At 40.3% G+C, this 20774-nt stretch overlaps 1 protein-coding gene across 4 annotated transcripts in view; it reads right to left on the reverse strand.

Annotated features, from left to right (window-relative positions):
* LOC140484693 (endoplasmic reticulum aminopeptidase 1-like) overlaps positions 1 to 20774 on the reverse strand; it is a 97794-nt gene that overhangs the window by 36278 nt on the left and 40742 nt on the right. For 2 of the 4 annotated variants that reach the window (XM_072583387.1, XM_072583377.1), the window contains exons 8-12: positions 14324 to 14478; positions 13228 to 13341; positions 5743 to 5874; positions 2162 to 2293; positions 903 to 986 (exon numbers count right to left, since the gene is read on the reverse strand). In XM_072583387.1, coding sequence (XP_072439488.1) covers positions 903 to 986; positions 2162 to 2293; positions 5743 to 5874; positions 13228 to 13341; positions 14324 to 14478 — 617 coding nt within the window. The remainder of the gene's footprint in view (positions 1 to 902; positions 987 to 2161; positions 2294 to 5742; positions 5875 to 13227; positions 13342 to 14323; positions 14479 to 20774) is intronic. The other 2 variants (XM_072583407.1, XM_072583397.1) reach the window with 1 other exon arrangement.

The raw sequence follows: 20774 nt of genomic DNA on the forward strand, positions 1-20774 counted from the left end.
CTGGTCTGGCCTACATTTGACTCCAGACTAGCAATACTGTTGACTGTTAACAGTTAGGGATGGGTAATAAATGCTGGCCTAGCCAGCGATGCCCAATGAATTAAAAAAAACTTGCATAGCATAGCAGGTTTGAATTGTGTAGGAGTTTGTGATTGGAATGGATATTATTCTAGAATAAATATTCTGTGGTACATTGAAGAGTAATTGTGAATACAGTGATTGATTAAATGCTCTTAAAAATATGCCAATCTGCTGATCTGGAATTTTTAAGCAGGGCATTTCTGTAATAACCATATTATGCTGTCACCTGTAAAGAAGCTTTTGTCATCAAGCACCACAAACATCAGGGTTCCCTGCATTAATATAGGATGATTTATAAATTACAGATTTGATCATTTATTTCTGTAATATACTAAACCATTCTAAGACTTGAGAAATTGAGGCAACCCTATGTGATTCTAATTTATAGGAAACAATAATAAAGTTGGCAATCACAATTAATCAAAATTCACCAAATCCAAGTAAAGAGGTATTCCCTTGTTGTTTTTTGTTCAATGATAAAGGTAAACCTATGTAATTATTTGCATCAGCAATTGTCTTTCAACTCAGAACAATGTGAAATATATTCAAAGAAACTAGAACGTCTAATTGATTGGAATTCTTAAAGGATGGACATTGAGGTACAAAAAAACATTGATTAATAGTACACATTAGGAAATATGCAAAATAAAACTTTTAGAAAGAATAATTAGAATAACACTTCAAATATATTTTATTGTCAAATGTAAAAGTCAGACTTTTTCACCAAACAATTACATTTCAAAACTTTGATTTTTATTACTTCTAGAATGAAAATCATCTAAAAAGTAACAACGTGAATTTTTTAAAAGTTGTAATCTTACTGAGCCAGGAGGTAGTTCTGACTTTCCTAAGCAAAACTGTTGCTCATTTAATCTGCTTCTATGTGTATCATCTGATGGACAAGTCTAGAAAAAGAACAAACAGAATTTAATTTTGGTCATTTTGGATGGGTGGCACAGTGGCTCAGTGGTTAACACTGCTGCCTCACAGCGCCAATGTCCCAGATTCAATTCTTGCCTTGCGTGACTGTCTGTGTGGAGTTTGTACAGTCTCCCTGTGTTTGCATGGGTTTCCTCCCACAGACCAAAGATGTGCAGGTTAGGTGAATTGGCCATGTTAAATTGCCCATAGTGTTAGGTGCATTAGTCACAGGGGAATGGGTCTGGGTGAGTTACTCTTCGGAGGGTTGGTGTGGACTTGTTGGGCCGAAGGGCCTGTTTCCACACTGTAGGGAATCTAATTTGCTTAAATATGGAATTATTGAAATGATAATAAATTTAAATATAAAGTTATCCTCATCCTTAAATTCCTGTAAGATGGCAAAAACTCTGCTTCCTGTATCCTAATTTGTCATGTTTTTACTCATCCTCATCTTCAGCCTGCATTGCTTTTAAATCCACCAACAGCTTGACTTCAAAATTCTCAGCATTGTATTTAAACATCTCCATGCCCTTGTCCTTCTGAATATCTGTCACCAACTGCACCCTACAACCTTCTAGAACCCAATGCTTCACAAACTCTGGCATCTTTCGCAAGCACACTGGTAGCTATACCTATGCATCTCGGCCCTAAGCTGCAGTTTCCCACTCTAAATCGCTTTGTGTTTCTTCCAGCACTTCAAATTTTCACTTGCCATCACTCTATCCAGAAGATTCCAAGGAGAAACTCTGTTTTTCCTCAGAGGGGAAAAAAAACCAGAAGGCTGATGTGAGCTCACCTTAACAGCCTCAACTGAGTCATGGTCCACTCTAAGTCATGACAGACAGATGGTTCTCTACAACTGCACCAGCATTAGCAATCATCTGGCTGCAAACATTCAAATGAAATAACAATAACTAGTGTAGAAGATAAAGCAAGCACAAAAGACACAATATATTTAATACTTCAGACCAGTTTATCACTCCATTACTGTTACACTATTTAGCATCCTTGACCAAAGAGGAGAAGTGACATCCAGGAAGCCTCATGAACACCCCTCAATAATTTTACTCAGAGTGCAAAGAAGAATAGCACTAAGCAGTTGACATGATTCACTCAATACTAACAAAAGCGATTTGACAATTGAATCAGTTGAGCTTACATTAGTCAGACTGTTCCACAAGTCCTCATTTTTGGCACTTCCATAACTATGGCGACGTAGGTACTGAATAATGCCAGTTTTAAAAACATCTTCTGTCAGATAGTCCATCAGCATGTTCAGAATGCAAGCTCCCTGCAATTCAGACCAGTCAATCATAATAACCTTAATTTCGTACATTACAACATCAGTTCATTGTCAAAAACAGTGCAGGCTGATCAATTAATCTTACAAACTACATTTACCTGCAAATGAATTTATAAAGAGTTCTGGTATGAGCACAGTGTTTTCAAGTCCATTTCAAAAACAGAAAAGAAACTATAACCAACTTCATAAAACTTTTCATCACACAGATTGAGATGAGTATAGTTTTAATCAATACTGCTACCCAAAATGTATTTTTCACTGAAGACAATAATTTAAAGTGGATTTGTGCACATTAATGACAGGTATTTATGTGACTATATCATAAGCTGTTGTGCCTGAAAAGGTAAGAGAACAGAATGTACTTGTCATATACACATTCTCAGATCATTTCCTTTATCTCACCTACTATTTCCCTGGTTACAACTGACCAATGTCACAGTCACCTCCAACAGTATCCATTCTCACTTCTGTTAATAATCGTTTACGCAGAACCTTATCAAATGTCTTGTGGAAATACACATAAACAATATCTGTAGGTGCTACCTTAACCGCCATACAAACATACATAGGAATAAAGGTAAAGTCACCATAGTCCTAATCGACCATAGGGCTGCCCTCTCATTACACAGACAACTAATGGTGATTTAACCTGAGGGTCACAATACCTCAGTTGAGGGTGAGACGTTGAGGAGAAAAGTCTTTCTTGGCAATCTCTGCTGATGCAGGAATTGAACCCATGCTGTTGTTGTCAATCTGCATTTCAAACCAATCATCCAACCAACTGAGCTTACTGACTCCCTGTAGCTAGTATTTGCAGGTTAACAAAATTGGAATAAGGAGCAAGAGTAGGCCATTCGACCTCTCAAACCTGTGCCACCATTTAATATGATAATGCCTGATGATTGTAGCTCAAATCCATATTCCCCATTTTCCGAATAACCATTCATCTCCATGCTTACAAAAATCTATCCAATTCTCCCTTAAAAATATTCCAAGCCTCTGCTTCCACCAATCTTTTAGGAAGAGAGTTCTAAAGATTGCAGCCTTCTATGGGAAAAACATTTGCTTTATCTCTGATTCGCATGGCTGACCTCTTGTTTCAAACATTGACCCTAGTACTGGATTCTCCCATAACTCAAAACTGCCTCTGTTCTAGCCACGCCTTCAAGATCACTTCAAATCTTATGTATTTCAATTAAATAACCTCATAGCCTTCTAAATTCCAAGCTCAGCATATCTAGCCTTTCCCCACAGTACAAGTCAGAGAAATTATTCACCCAGAGAGTGGTGAGCTGGTAGATTTGTCTTCCACAGAAAGCATATAATGCCAAAACAGTGAATGTTTTCCAAAAAAAGAATTAGATATAGCTCTTGAGGTTAAAAGGTTCAAAGTACATGGGGTGACAGTGGAACAGGGTATTGAGTCAGATAAGCAGCCAGGATCAGACTGAATAACGGAGCAGACTCAAAAGAACTGAATAGCCTACTCCTTTTCCTAATTTTTTTATGTTTCTCCCCCCATCCATTCCCGGTATTATTCTAGTAAACTTTCTTTACACTGCCAAAAACACATGTACATTCTCCCTTAAATTAAGCAATCTTATTTGTACACAGTTATCTGGGTATGGTCCACCAACAATGTTCTCTCTAAGCTATCGGACTGCACGCACAGCCATTCTAAAGGTTCTACACGTGACATATGTATCAACACATTAATTGGGCACTGAATTCCAGTTCGCTGGAGGTCCCACACTGCCAGAATGAAAATTCAAAGAAATGATGTTCACTAATGCCCTGCATAACTGAAGCATAACCTCTTTACTTTTACATTCAATTATTCTTGCAAAACATGTTAATATTCTATTAGCTTTCTTAACTTTTTCAATTTTTGGAATTCATACACAAGTATACTCATATTGCTCTGCATCTTAGAGCTCTCACCATTTAAATAATATTTATTTTATATTCTTCTTGCCAAAATAAATAATTTCACATCTTCCCACATTATGTTCCATTTTGCCATACCTTTGCCCACTCATTGAACCAATCTATAACTTTGTGTAGGCTCCTTATGTCCTTTTCATAGCACCTCCCTATCTTTGTGTCATCAGCAAAGCTGACAATCAAATAATTATATAAGTTGCAAACAGCTATGGTGCCAGCACTAATTCCTGTGGCATTCTACCTATTACATCACACCAACCAGAAAATGATCCATTTATACCCTTCTCCTTCCTATTGGCCAGCTAATCTTCTACCAATGCAAATATGATAGGCCCTACGTGTATTATCCTTTTTCTAGGCCATCTTATCAAATGCCTTCGGGATATCTAAGCACAGTACACCCATCAGTTTCCCTTCAGCCAAAGCACATGTTACTTCATCAAAGAACTCTATTTGTCAGACTAAACATGATTGCTCTTTCTCAGAACTATGCCATCTGTTTGATTGCCTTCAATTTATCCAAGTGTTCTACTTTAGCTTCTTTAATAAAACCTTCAACAGTTTTCCAATGAAAAAATGTTAAATTGACTAGCCCATAAATTTCTACTTCCTGTATTTGTTTAAGATTTGTTTGAGGTATGTTGACACGGTTGGGTAATCCAATATTTAAAGCCCATCCCTAATTGCCTAAAGCTCAGTATTCTAGGTCTGGAGTCATACATAGGGTTAGGATGGCAAATTTTCTTCCTTAAAGGACATCAGTGAAGGTGATGGGTTTTTTGTTTTACAACAATTAACAGTCACCATTATGCCAGCTTTGTCTTTCAAATTATTATTGAATTCAAATTGAACCATCTATTATGATGGGATTCGAAGATGTCACCAGTTATCAGCCTGGACCTCTGGATTTCTAGCCCAGTGACAATACTACTAGGCTCTCTCCCTTTTTGAATAAAGGGGTTACATTTACTATCTTCTGATCTAATAATATCTTCCCTAAATCTAGGGAGTTTTGGAAAATTAAAACCAATGCATCAACTATCTCACTAGCCATTTCTTTTAAGATCCTAGGATGAAATCAAATTGGACCCAGACTTCTCCAAATAATTTACTCAATTCCACTTCTCTGGTAATTGTAATTTTCCTGAATCTCTCTCTCCTTTCCAAAGCTCTCTGCTTACCTCCCCAGCTCTATTTATTATCCAACTTATTCTAAGTCACACCGAGTTGGCTAGTTTTATATAGTACGAACACAAAAGGCTTCATTACTTTCTCTGTGAGCATGCATTGAATCTACCAAGTCTCTCCCCATTGACTACTCAATACCATATGAATTCTTCAGCAATTAATTCATTTTCAAATAAATAAGACAGATTACTAATAATTCGAACATCCTTTTATTACATTGTATAAATTCAAGTAATAAGCTACTGAATTACTTTTTTTCTGCTTCTCCACTCAACAAGCAACTATAGGTTAATTTCACAACATACCTTCTCATAGGAGACATCATCAAACATTTCTTGGATCTGTGCAGGGTTTTCCACTGGAGTTGATACTGGATGGGAAGAATTGAAGGAATCTACTTCCATTGCACTGAAACATTTACTCAAGAAGAATTCTCTCTATGAGAAACAGGAAGATTTACACTCGAATTCTAGAATTTCACAGTCACACTTTACACACATACTTTTGCCACAGCATAACAAATTGTAATTAGTCTGTTATTTAAACAAAGCAAAACAAATGTCTCACAACCATTCCTGAACAGTCACTACCACAGAACTAGAACGGATTTGGTTTGGATTCTGCAGTACTCAGAATGCTCTATCTTAAGCACTGAACAGAATCACTGACATTTCTTGACTGGATGAAATAAAGTCAGTCGACAAAGCTGTCCCTGGTTGGTCTTCATTGTTTCCATGTACGCACTTTCAGCATCAGTGGCTGAGATATGAAGAATGACAGATGTTCATCTTCATACTTCAAAAATAGTAAAATGTTGGCCATGACAAAAATGTACTAACTTTGTCCTTTTTCTTAACTGATATAGTGTTGCACATTTTGATATAAACACACATAAATATTGGCCCAAAGTTCTAGATGCCCCAGACACTGAAAATAACCTCTCAGTTCAGCCCCAATAAGTCTAGTGGCACATTCACTGGGAAATAGCTAGCTTGTTAAATATTCATTACTTATTTCAAAATTGCTACGGGATAACAGGAGAGCTCAATACTGCAAATATTAAATTTTGCAGGTCGACACGATGGAATAGAATAAAGTTTAATCATTCACAAATTTTATTTTAATGAAGATTATTTTCCTCAAACAATTTTACTAAATAAAAAATTGTAAAAGCTGAAGAAAACCATTCATCAATACATCTGACTTGATGGTATTCAAGCACCTTGGAAGCTTGGAACAATGAACATGTTCTGACGATATATTTGAGAGGGTCAGAGTCAAAAATATCGATTCTCCTCCTCCTCAGATGCTGCCTGACCAGCTGTGCTGTTCAAGCACCACACATTTCGACTCAAAATAAAAGTCATGTTATTAAAAGAGACTCAGCTTTTACATAACAGGCTGAACCTTTCAGTTTTTGGCTAAGAGCAAATTGTGTAGTTTTTTGAAGGAATCTTGCTGCATGGTCTTGCGAGATTTCTCACAGTATCAATGGCAAGTCTCATGTTTGATTCTATCCCCATCCCAACATGTGCCATTCCCAAAACAATGTGCCACTCATCAGGTAGCTGCTGGCATTCCTAGTGACTCCGCCATCTTTAAAAGCCCAGTAGCACCTGGAGATGCACTGTAGCCAGGAGCTGCCCTACACGGTATGGGACCTTTGCCCCTGGATGTAGCAGACAGGGGGAATGGTGCCCTGCTTTGTAGGCAAGGACCAAGCGATCCCGCTGTAGACTGTTGTAGATGCAGGGTACTCTCTTCCTGCAGGGCCAATAGTGGATTTCATGGCACCACACCATGCCAGGCTGGTCCACTTGAGTCAGTGCAGTCTCAGCTGGAGGAACATACAGCAATGTAGGAAGAAGGTTAATGACCTTCTCCACTCTGGCAAAAGGGGCCACCAGTTGCTCTCTACTACTCTCAGTAATGGCTGCAACATCTTCCCTCACTCCCTGTCACCCATACCAGTCCCCGACACCACAATACATTCCCTCCATACCCTCTCAGGACACTCACTCAGGACAGCTCCCCAACTGCATCTAGAGTAATAGCTGCCATATCCACTATAATCTCCCTTAATACATTACCTCCTTCTCCTGCCAGGAGGAAAAGAAAGCTCATAAGAAAGCAGAAAGAGTCATGATGGGTGGTGTGCTGCCCTTATGAGGAGACTCTAAGTGGCAAGGCAGGTGGAGATGCCATGAGCATCCCGGTAGGCTCAGCGAGAACAAGCTGTGACAATAAGTAAACATGCTGAAGATGCAGCCTGGTGCAGTCCGTGAGCTGTGTTTGTGTCCCTGAACATAAAGTGTCCTTGCTGCAGCACTATAATGAAAGTTGCCAGTATACCCCAGGTGTACAGTGAGTGGATCAGAGATGTGTAATGAAGAGTCTTGAGGCTGGCACATGTCAGATGCCAATGCCTGGGGACATGGGGTCCGTGTGACTGGTGCCTTTGCAGTGTATACCAAGATGTTAGTGCCCTGTGTCCAACGTGAAGGTGGTTTGCAGCCAGCAATGAGCTGAAGTTTTCAAGAACTTACGCTGACTTTCTATGTTAATAATCCTTAATGGTGAGCTTGTTTGGCACATTTGGTATGATGAGAAGCTGAATAGTAATGAGACGAGTTGTGGGGTATAGATATTTAACAAACAGTAATCACCTTTAAATTGGCAACTTGCCACTGATAAATCTGCAGGACACTATTACAATCAGCAAAAACATAAAAGGTGCGGCAAGATTCTCCTGAAGTTAAGAAGCTTTGCCAGACGTCGCATTAGACTCTACCACCAACCTCACTATTCCATATGCTACTCAAATCCCTGTATAGATCTTTAATAAAGACAATAAAAGAAAAATAGCTCAATGGATTGGCTTAACCTTCAGTTATTGTGAAACATTTTTATTATTTGTCATTATATTGAGAGAATGTGACAACAAAAATAGTACTGAGAACATTTAAGTAAGGCGGTGAGGTTATGTAATCTATGCACAGGTACACAGTGCTAGAAATTGGTAATCTGTGATGGTGAACAAGAAAATCATTGTTTTATTTCATTCATGGGATGTGACCCTTGCTTGCTGGACCAACATTTATCACCCATGCCTAGCTGCCATTACAAAGTCACTTCCAGGATTTTGACTCAAAGACAGTGAAGGTATGATAAATATCCAAGTCAGGATGGTGAGATGCTTAGAAGGGATTTTAATGTCAGTGGTTGTGGGATTGGAAGGTGCTGTTGAAGGAGCCTTGAGGAATTTCTGCAGTGCACCTTATAGATGCTACACTGTGATGCTCTTGAGCATTGGTGATGGAAGGAGTGATGGTTTAAAGTTAGAGTTATATAGCACGGGAACAAACCCTCCAGTCCAACTCTGCAATTTGAGAGGAAGAGGGTACAATCGGAAGTGACAATATTTCTGTTGAATAAAGCAAACTATGGAGCTATGAAGGAGGAGCTGGCCAAAGTTCAATGGTGCAATACTTTAGCAGGGATGACAGTGGAGGAACAATGGCGGATATTTCTGTGTATAATGCAGAAGTTGCAGGATCAGTGCATTCCAAAAGGGAAGAAAGATCCTAGGAGGAGGCATGGGTGGCCATGGCTGATGAGGGAATTTAAGCAACATATAAAGTTAAAAGAGAAAAAGTATAACATAGCAAAGATAAGTGGGAAAACGGAGGACTGGGAAGCTTTTAAAGAACAACAGAGGATTACTAAGAAGGAAATACGCAGAGGAAAAATGAGGTACGAAGGTAAACTGGCGAATAATATAAAGGAGGATAGTAAAAGTTTTTTTAGGTATGTGAAAGGCAAAAAAATGGTTAAGATGTAAATTGGGCCCTTGAAGACAGAAATAGGGGAATATATTACGGGGAACAAAGAAATGGCAGAAGAATTGAATTGGTACTTCAGATCTGTGTTCACTGGGGAAGACACAAGCAATCTCCCTGAGGTAACAGTGGCTGAAGGACCTGAACTTAAGGGAATTTATATTTGCCAGGAATTGGTGTTGGATAGACTGTTAGGTCTGAAGGTTCATATGTCCCCAGGGCCTGATGGGGTCTACATCCCAGGGTACTGAAGGAGGTGGCTCGAGAAATCGTGGATGCGTTGGTGATTATTTTCCAGAGTTCGATAGATTCGGGATCAGTTCCTGCGGATTAGAGGGTGGCTAACGTTGTACCGCTTTTTAAGAAAGATGGGAGGGAGAAAACAGGAAATTATAGACCAGCTAGTCTGACCTCAGTGGTGGGAAAGATGCTGGAGTCTATTATAAAGGATGAAATTACAACACATCTGGATAGTAGTAACAGGATAGAGCAGAGTCAGCATGGATTTATGAAGGGGAAATCATGCTTGACTAATCTTCTGGAATTTTTTGAGGATGTAACTCTGAAGATGGACGAGGGAGATCCAGTAGATGTAGTGTACCTGAACTTTCAGAAAGCTTTTGATAAAGTCCCACATAGGAGGTTAGTGAGCAAAGTTAGGGTGCATGGTATTGGGGGCAAAGTACTAACTTGGATTGAAAGTTGGTTGGCTGATAGGAAACAAAGAGTAGTGATAAACAGCTCCATTTTGGAATGGCAGGGAGTGACCAGTGGGATACCGCAGGGATCAGTACTGGGACCGCAGCTTTTTACAATATATGTTAATGATATAGAAGATGGTATTAGCAACAACAATAGCAAATTTGCTGATGATACTAAGCTGGGTGGCAGGGTGAAATGCGATGAGGATGTTAGGAGATTACAGGGTGACCTGGACAAGTTAGGTGAGTGGTCAGATGCATGGCAGATGCAGTTTAATGTGGATAAATGTATGGTTATCCACTTTGGTGGCAAGAACAGGAAGGCAGATTACTACCTAAATGGAATCAATTTAGGTAAAGGGGCAGTACAGAGAGATCTGGGTGTTCTTGTACACCAGTCAATGAAGGTAAGCATGCAGGTACAGCAGGTAGTGAAGAAGGCTAATAGCATGCTGGCCTTCATAGCAAGATGGATTGAGTATAGAAGCAAAGAGGTTCTTCTGCAGCTGTACAGGGCCCTGGTGAGACAACACCTGGAGTACTGTGTGCAGTTCTGGTCTCCAAATTTGAGGAAAGACATTCTGGCTATTGAGGGAGTGCAGCGTAGGTTCACAAGGTCAATTCCTGGAATGGCGGGATTACCTTACACTGAAAGACTGGAGCGACTGGGCTTGTATATCCTTCAGTTTAGAAGACTGAGAGGGGATCTGATTAAGACATATAACATTATTAAAGGATTGGATACTCTGGAGTCAGGAAACATGTTTCCGCTATTGGGTGAGTGCCGAACCAGAGGACACAGCTTAAAAATACGGGGTAGACCATTTAGGACAGAGATGAGGAGAAACTTCTTCACCCAGAGAGTGGTGGCTGTGTGCAATACTCTGCCCTAGAGGGCAGTGGAGGCCCAGTCTCTGGACTCATTTAGGAAAGAGTTGGATAGAGCTCTCAAGGATTGTGGAATCAAGGGTTATGGAGATAAGACAGGACAGGATACTGATTAAGGATGATCAGCCATGATCATATTGAATGGTGGTGCAGGCTCAAAGGGCAGAATGGCCTACTCCTGCACCTATTGTCTATTGTCATCCACATTGACCAGATACCCTAAATCTACTCCAATTTACCAACATTTGGTCCATATTCCTCTAAATCCTTCCTATTCATGTACCCATCCAGCTGCCTTTTAAATGCTGTAATTGTACCAGCCTCTGCCACATCCTGTGGCAGCTTCTTCCATACACACATCACCCTCTGCATGAAAATGTTGCCCCTTAGGTCCCTTTTATATCGATCCCCTCTCACCTTTAATCTATGCCCTCTAATTTTGGACTCCCTTATCCTGAGAAAAAGACCTCGGGATAAAGACCTTGACTTTTTATCCTATCCACATCTCTCATGATTTTATAAACCTCTAAAAGGTCTCCCCTCAGCCTCCAATGCTTCAGGGGAAAACACCTCAGCCTATGCAACCCCTCCCAAAAGCTCCTCATGATCCCCTTCAATCCTGGCAAAATCCTTCTAAGTCTTTCTGAACCCTTTCCAGTTTAACAACATCTTTCCTATGGCAGGGAGACCAGAAGTGAACGCACATTCTAACATCTAGAGGGCTGCATTGTCCCAGATGGTCTCAGTTCTCAAGTCGCACTGAAGTTGCACTTCTATGATTCATCTACTATGAATTCTGTGCAACTTTACCTTAACCAACTCTACTATAGCTTTAATTAGTAAACCAAAGGTAGAAACTAAACTTTTACAAAGTACAACAGTTCCATTTATTTTTCCAAACACACCAATCATTAACAATGACTGAACAGTTTTTTTAATGAACTTCAATGCCACTGTTTCGCTAAAAGGTCAGCAGCTCAAGCAAGTAACTGCCCTTAACTTTTCATTTCTATCACCAATGGTTTAACTGTTAAAATTTGGAGGAGAGCAGATTAAGGCAATTCAAATTCAAGATTTTCTCACTCTGCATGATCATTAGGAGCTCATATTGATTGCTTCCAAAAATCAACAACTAATCACATATAAATGAGGTCAGAAGTCACATGACACGAGGTTATAGTCCAATAGGTTTATTTGAAATCACAACCTTTTAAAGCATTACTCCTTCACCAGGTGAAGTGAAGGAAAGCACACAGACATGGAAGTTATAGGCAGAGAGATCAAAAGGTGGTACAAATGTTGTGATAAAGTGTTGACAGGCTGAATAGCAAGTCTCTGCAGGTGATCAAAAGTGTCAGACATGTGTGAGTAAAGTGTCAACAGCTGAATAGCAAGTGAAGGGATGACCTATTATCCAATTAGTTGAGGCAGAGAGATAATTACAAAAAATTAAAAATAAGATAGTACTCGAGACAAACCAAATGACTGGAATGACATGTTAGGTGTAAGAGATGCATGTCTAGATTAGAGTGGTGCTGGAAAAGCACAGCAGGTCAGACTGCATCCGAAGAGCAGTAAGATCGATGTTTCGGGCAAAAGCCCTTCATCAGGAATGGCTTTTGAAGGTCTTTTGCCCGAAATGTCGATTCTCTTGCTCCTTGGATGCTGCCTGACCTACTGTGCTTTTCCAGCACCACTCTAATCTAGACTCTGATCTCCAGCATCTGCAGTCCTCACTTTTGCCTATAAGAGATGCATGCCAAGGGTCTAACAAGTAATCTAAAACTGTGTAAACTAATTAAGGTAGATAGATCATAACACGTTATCAAGGTGATGGTGTTAAAACAGGACCGTAAGGAAGATTTTACAAATATAGAACAATGTCTGGTGGAGCTACATGAGGCGCAACATGAACCCAAGAGGCCATCTTCATGGATACAGAACTTAGCTATCAGTTGTTGCTCAGCGATTCTGCATTGCTGTGTGTCTCAAAGGCTGAGACTTCTGATCTTGCCCATCCCAGTCCAATATCGGCACATCCAAATCATCACATATGAATGGGAAGTTCGAATCTGTTTCTCATGGCTCAGTAGGAAGACAGCGACATCACTACCTTGCCAGATAATATTTCTGTATCTGCATCAGTGCACCATGGATATGACTTGTCTATTATTTTATAATAATATTTTCAAGCTGGAGCAGCTGAAATTTATAGCTTGCTTAGTCTTTTCCACAATATTAAATATGAGATGTTTAACATATGCAATTTCTTAATAGACAGAATTCACTACAATGTGACAATGATCCTTATAAAAGGTCTAGACTCCTCAATTATCCTCAACAAAAGCTCATCAGTACTTACAACTTGAAGCTCTGGGTGTGTGATGTTAACTGAGATAATTTCCATGAACTTGGCAAATCCTTCATTCAGCCAAAGATCATTCCACCACTCCATGGTTACCAAATTTCCAAACCACTAAGAGAAAAACATTTCAGACGTCAGCAACTAGTTTATTCTTTTGCTGCCTATATAAATAATAATGAGTTTATACACCACAGGTGTTAACACAATCCAGCATAGCAACTATTATTTCAAAATATTATGTAAAGAAAAACAGTATGGATTCATAGCACACTGGAATGCCAATCACTGATTCTCATTTCTAGAGTTTCATTTTTGTTTCAAAGTTCGAAGAATTCTTCATCATTGAATGAGTCATAAATCAGAAGCAAACTCTTTCCTGAGCCACACTTGAGGACAATCAGTGACTAATTAAGGGTTGCAACATCAAGGGAATGGTTCTTTTTTTTATCATTGATGTTAAAAGAAAAAAAAGAGAAAGGATAACTATATTCCTGATTGCGGAACAAAAAAAATTACCATCCTGTTATTAAGGCAATACCATTACAAACTTCCAACTGGACCTCAAAGATTTCCACAACCCCAGTTCATTTCCTGAATCAAAGTGCATTATGTGACAGACTCCTATGACCAATAATGACACCGAAGGCACTCCAGTCTAAGGGAACACTTCCAACAGAAACAGCAGTGAAGGTTCATAAAAGACAACAGCAGAACTGCAGGCTCTGTAGTTTCAGGTAACTGAGGAGCAGCAACATCAAGGGAGGAGAAGTCTTCCACTAGGCAAATTCTTGCATATTGGAGCGCAGTCGCAACTGTCCCAGGTCTACCAGGATGGTGGATTAGGTAATCCTACAAAACAGTGCTAAGAAAAGTGATTCTAACTGGGACAGAAGGCCTTGCTCCACATGACTCCTTTTGTAGCACCCATTATGGGGAGCCAGGAAGCAAAATGGAGCTGTTGCCCAGGAGGCTCCAGCTGTCTCTCAACTCATTTGCCTGTCATTTCCAAGTTCAACTGGAGTAGTGGAAAGATATTCCGCCTGATTAGTCTTTAACTTTCAATTAAAGTTGCAAAATGTTAAGCTGATGTTACCTGGTGAGCCAGTTCATGCGCTATGATCATGGTGATTCCAAGTTTGTCAGAGGCTGAAGAGGTTACAGGGTTGTAAAGCAGAGCTGACTCTCTGTAGGTGGTCAGACCCCAGTTTTCCATCGCCCCAGCCTGAAAGTCGGGGATAGCAGCCAAATCTGAGGGCAAATCAGCAACATTAAAGAAAAAGAACTGCACAAGTTGGCTTGTGCTTGAGAGTCCAAGAAAGAGTAGAATGTGTACGTTAACCAACTGAAAATGATTTGCTTAATTTTGAAAATACCTACATTGCATCCAGACTGTGATATCTCCTGCCTGCAATTATCATAAACAGGTGTAACAAGTATCCAACTATTATTCACTTAATGTCACTGAGATGCATTTTGAATTTATTTTGACAAAGTCCCAAATTTTATGGTGGTGAAATTTTCAGCACCATTTGCCATCACTACTCCTCTGAAACTGACAGCAACTTTTGGAGTCTGCACATGTGCAGATAAACAAGGAAATCCTGCAACATTCAGTGATTCTATTTTTCCCCATGAGGCACATTGCAGTCAAATAGAAAAACCACTGTGCTGATGAGAACTTGCTCTTCAATACTATTACTCTAGCTATAAAACACTTGAAGTGTGATATCCGTAACTGGAATTTTAACAATTAAGAATGACTTTGGACTTAAAAACCTCACACAAATTTGCAGAATGTCAAATTTTTCAATTAGGAAGGAATACGTCATAATTTTAGCAGTGCATATTTCTGAAAAAGGTACATTTGCTGAATTTTTTTAATCTTGTTCTCATCAGAACATTTTGTAAGAATACAAATTCAAGGCAAAAACCAACAAGTATGCTGAATATGAGGAGAGTGCTGGTTGGTTAGCATTTCCTGATGAAGGGCTTATGCCCGAAACGCGATTCTCATGTTCCTCGGATGCTGACTGACAGGATGTGCTTTTTCAGCACCACACTCTCAACTCTGGTTAGCAAGTGGACTCTGATTGGTGGGGTGGTTGCTATGGAAAAGCACCCAATAATGCTGATCAACAGTTAACAGCCAAGCAGGTTGATTTTGATTAGTCAGGGCATTGTCCTATTAGTGTCAGAGCCAATGCCATGGGGATTGTAAGTCTTTGTGGGCAACACAACAGCAGTTACCGTTGAGCTTAAAATTTGAGCGAGCATTTATTCTGAGCAAACACTAAATAAAAAACATACATTTTTAGTGTAGAAAGGAGAAAAGAGATAAAAAGCCACCCAACAACACAATCCACCAACATTCACGGTGGCTCAGTGATTAGCACTGCCGCTTCATATCATTAGGATCCCTGGTTTGATCCCAGCCTCGGGTGACTGTCTGTGTGGAGTTTGCACATTCTCCTCGCATCTGCATGGGTTTCCTCCCACAGTCCATAGATGTACAGGTCAGGTGAATTGGCTGTACTAAATTGCCCATAGTGCTAGGTGGATTAGTCAGAGGGAAATGGGTCTGGTTGGATTACTCTTAAGAGGGTTGGTGTGGACTGATTGGGCCAAAGGGCCTGTTTCCACACTGTAGGGAATCTAATGATTCTTCTATTCGTAGAACATTACAGCGCAGTACTAGCCTTTCGGCCCTTGATGTTGCGCTGACCTGTGAAACGAATCTGAAGCCCATCTAACCTACATTATTCCATTATCATCCATATGCCTATCCAATGCCCATTTAAATGCCCTTAAGGTTGGCGAGTCTACTAATATTGCAGGCAGTGCGTTCCACGCCCCTCCTTCTCTCCGAGTAAAGAAACTACCTCTGACATCTGATGTGACATCATAATATTTCTTCCTATTGATACTTTGTCAATTGCCTCTTGAACCAAATTTTACTGTTAGTCATACAACATCATCAACCAAGTTGTCACAAAATCTATGAAGAGCTACACAAAGTAATGAAAGAAGGCTCTTTTTTAAAAAAAACATTTTTGCTTTAAAAAAATCAAATTTGAGGAATTGACTGGGCTTTTTCTGTACACATGAGTTTTGGATGGTGTGTTCAAGGTCAAGACCCATTTCTGTCAGGTTTCCAATTGTTATTGACAACAATCCAATTTAGATTTCCTTGCCATCACCTGATTCTAAAACATGATGATTCGAATATATTTAAACTGAGATTTTCGATATCAGCACTCCAAATTCTGTGAATTTATGCTTGCATTTGAAACTCAGATTGATTTAACTTAAAATATAGCCACTGCCTGGAACAACTGAAACTTAAATTTAAAAAAGTGATGACTAAAAGACCTTTGATTAATCATGTTAGGAAAAGAGACTTTTGCAGTGTTTTCTCTTGCTTTCTTTACAGACACAACTGCATTTACCTGTGACAACCTAAGGCCCTTGGGGCTTGCCTGATGAATACTTTTAGCAGCAACTACATAAGCGGTTTAGCATGTCAAGGATTCATTGTCAATGGGATTTTTATTGCTTGGTCACTTTATGGAAGAATTGTAGTATTGAATGAAGGAAAGAAAATTGAGGCAGTTTTTAGGTCCTCACCCCCCACAAATATTCTCTCAAGATCTCACAGAGACCTCTGTGTGAGAAATGTGCACAATTTTGTAGAGACAAGAAAGGGAGATGCGCCACATACCTGAAGTCAAAATTATTTACATACTGAATTTTATTCGGCTGTGAAGGCAACAACCACATTCCATATTTACATCACTGACTGAAGTGAGCAACTACAGTGTGTAATATTACTGATCCACGTCCACATATGAGAGCTGAACATTCATTTGGTTTAGCACAACAAGACATCAGCACAAACCCATTTTCACCAAAGCATATAACTGACCTCATCACTTATTTCAAGTCCAGACAGAATGTATAAGTACACAAAGAATTCCTTATGTCACTGCTGGATTGGCTGGAACTTTGTATGATTCTTTTAACCTGATGAATTCAGACTTCTCTCACCTCTGCGGCTAAGTGCATTCATGGCTTATGGGTGTCTAGCAAGGTTTTTATTGTTGAGGTTTTACTCAACTCAATGTGACTTAACGGGTCATTTTCACTACCTTGATAGATCAAGAGGCATTGTCTAATATAATATTAATCTGGATATTTACAAGTTGATACAACCTTAGATCCAAATCTCAATAAAGATGGAACTTCTAACAATCTAGCACTTTCCCAGTACAACAGTGAAGTGCAAATGATGTTCAAGTCATGGAATACTTGGCCCTTTGATTCAGAGGTTAGCGTGCTATCAACTGACTGAAAATGAAGAACCAGAAAATTGTTGTCCCAGGGATCTGCTTTTTGCAGCAGGATGGTTCACCAGTTAAGAGTCTTATATTAGGAACAGAGTTGCATGATAAAGATTTTGTAAAAAGCTAATCTTTCTTCAAATGGACAAAAGGAACCTTAAAAGAATTGGCTTCCAAAAGTCCTCCAATTTACCACATGGAATAAACTGTGATCAGCCAGATGAAGAAATCAGATTGTACTTATCTCAAGAAGAATCACAAAAGACATTTGAAATTCAGTAAGCCTCAGATTACACAATTAAATCTTCCAAAGCTGTAAAAAATCATAACTTCTGTGACAATGGTAAGGAGCCAGGAAGCTAAACCAAATGGATTCCAGTCTCATTAGAGTTGCAGAGCAGTCATTTTGAGTTTTTGAATTATAAAAGGCAGGCTGTAAAAGCCACTTTGTGCAAACACCTCAGGAGGGCCTAAGATGACAGTTCCAACCACAGCTCTTTGAAAATATTGTGAATAGCATGAGTCTTCTTTTTGTCACTAGAAGTACCAGAAATCGTTCCTGTTCTGTTGAAAGGGGATAAACTGTCTTCAAGAAGTGTCATGCCAGCAGAATCAAGAAGGAAAAACAAACTTTGCTCGTTGACATAGAACATTCAAGCGCAGTACAGGCCCTTCGGCCCTCAATGTTTTGCCGACCTGTGAAACCAATCTGAAGCCCACCTATCCTACACTATTCCATTCTTGTCCATATGCCTATCCAAAGACCATTTACATGACCAAATGTGCTCTACCCAGTGATTTTAACTACACCGGAAAACTGACTATCCAACTGAAGAAGCTATTGCAGCTACTGAATGCAACACTTCAACTTCAATCCACTAATCCAGACAACTAACATTTCAACCTGAAACGACAGACCTACTGTGGTATCTTAAAGGACTGAATTGAATTTGATCTTTAGGAGGATCTTTTATCTTTGTCTGCATTTATTGCATGTGTATTTAGTCAATACCTTTATTACTTTTACTTATATAACTCATGGCAGTGCTTTGTAACAAACTAACCATTGTCTTGTCTAATTCGAAAGCTTTTCTGTCCGAAAGCTACTTTTAAAATGGAATCATGCATAAATTAAAAGGGGACTATATGTACAATCAGGTTCTTAGCTCACAAACCACTTCATGAAACACTTTTTTATCTGGTGTTATGTTTGGATGCTGTATAAATTTTCAAGCTATTGGACGTCACTCACACAGAGTATTTAGTTAGAAGTAATTTGAGCCTTGTTTCTGCCATTAAAAAAGATAACCAGCCAGAAACAACATAATTTGGTTTTATGTGTTCATTATACCAGCTGGACACCATTCAGGCTTGTGCTGATATGTGTCAAGTGACATTCACACTAAATAAATACCAAGCATCTCCAACAAGAGAGAATCAAACCACTTATTCAGAATAGTTAATGACTAGACCCCCCCCCCCACTTTAGCATTATCTGGGGGGTTATCATTGACCAGAAATGTAATTGGACTGGCTATGTAAATGTGTTCACAAGGTCAGAGAACCAAACTTACCTCTGCATACCTTGACACCATCCTGTTCCCCCTTAGTCTAGGAACTTCCCACCTATGTTCGGGTCACCACCCATGCCCGCCACCTCCTCAATGATTTTTGTTTCTCTGGTCCCCAATGCCTTCTCTTCACCATAAACATCCAGTTCCTCTACACATCTATCCGCCATGACGCAGGCCTCCAATTCCTCCATTTCTTCCTCTCACATCGACGTAACCAGTATCCCTCCACTGACACCCTCATCTGTCTGGCTGAACTGGTCCTCACCCTCAACAATTTATCCTTCCAGTCCTCTCACTTCCTTCAGACCAAAGGGGTAGCCATGGGTACCCACATTTGCCCCAGCCATATCTGCCTCTTTGTCAGGTAGGTGGAACAGTCCATCCTCCACTGCTACACCAGTACCATTCCTGACCTTTTCCTCCACTACATCGATGACTGTATCAGCACTACCTCATGCTCTCATAAGGAGGCTGAACAGTTCATCAACTTCACTAACACGTTCCACCTTGACCTCAAGTTCACCTGGACAATCAGAGATATCTCCCTCCCCTTCCTGGACCTCTCCATCTCCATTTCCAGCCACCGACTCAACACAGACATCCATTACAAACCTGCCAACACCCACATCTACCTGGACTACACCTCCTCCCACCCTGCCTCCTGTAAAAATGTTATCCCTTATTCCCAATTCTTCTGCCTTCACCACATCTGCATGCAGGAGGACCAATTCCACCATAGAACATCACAGATGGCCTCCTTCTTCAAAGATCGCAATTTCTGCTCCCACATGGTCGACGATGCCCTCCAATGCATCTCCTCCACTTCCCGCTCCTCCGTCTTTGAACCCCATCTCTCCAATCACAACAAGGACAGAACTCCCCTGGTCCTCACCTTCCACCCCACCAACCTCCACATACATTGTATCATCATCCCCCATTTCTGCCACCTACAAATGGACCCCACCACTAGAGATATATTTCCTGCCCCACCCCTATCTGTGTTTCATAGAGACCATTCCCTCCTGACCCCCTTGTTAGGTCCACCCCTACCCTGCCCTTCCTGCACCTTCCCATGCCACCGCAAAAAGTGCAAAACCTATGCCTACATCTGCCCCCTCAACTCCATCTGAGGTCCAAAGGATCCTTCCACATCCAACAGAAATTTACCTGCAGTTCTACACATGTCATCAATTGCATCTGTTGCACCCAATGTGGTCTCCTCTACATTGGGGAGACAGGACACCAACTTGCGGATCGATTCAGATAACGTTTCTAGGACAACTGCAATAATCAACCCCACCGCCTGCGGCTGAACACTTTAACTCCCCCTCCTGCTCTGCCAAAGACACACAGGTCCTGGGCCTCCTCCACTGTCCAAGCCTTAACACCTGACACCTGGAGGAAGAATGCCTCATCTTCCAGCTTGGGGCCCTCCAATCACATGGGATCAATATGGATTTAATCAGTTTCCCCATTTCCCCTCCCCCCACCTTATCCCAGTCCTAACCTTCCAACTTGGCACCGCCCTCTTGAATGGTCCTACCTATGATTCTTCCTTCCCACCTATCTGCTCCACCCTCCTTTCCGACCTATCAGCGTCAACCGCCACCTTCATCTACCTATCGCATTCCCA

This window comes from Chiloscyllium punctatum, chromosome 2, assembly GCF_047496795.1.
Source record: "Chiloscyllium punctatum isolate Juve2018m chromosome 2, sChiPun1.3, whole genome shotgun sequence".
NCBI classification, from domain to species: Eukaryota; Metazoa; Chordata; class Chondrichthyes; order Orectolobiformes; family Hemiscylliidae; genus Chiloscyllium; species Chiloscyllium punctatum.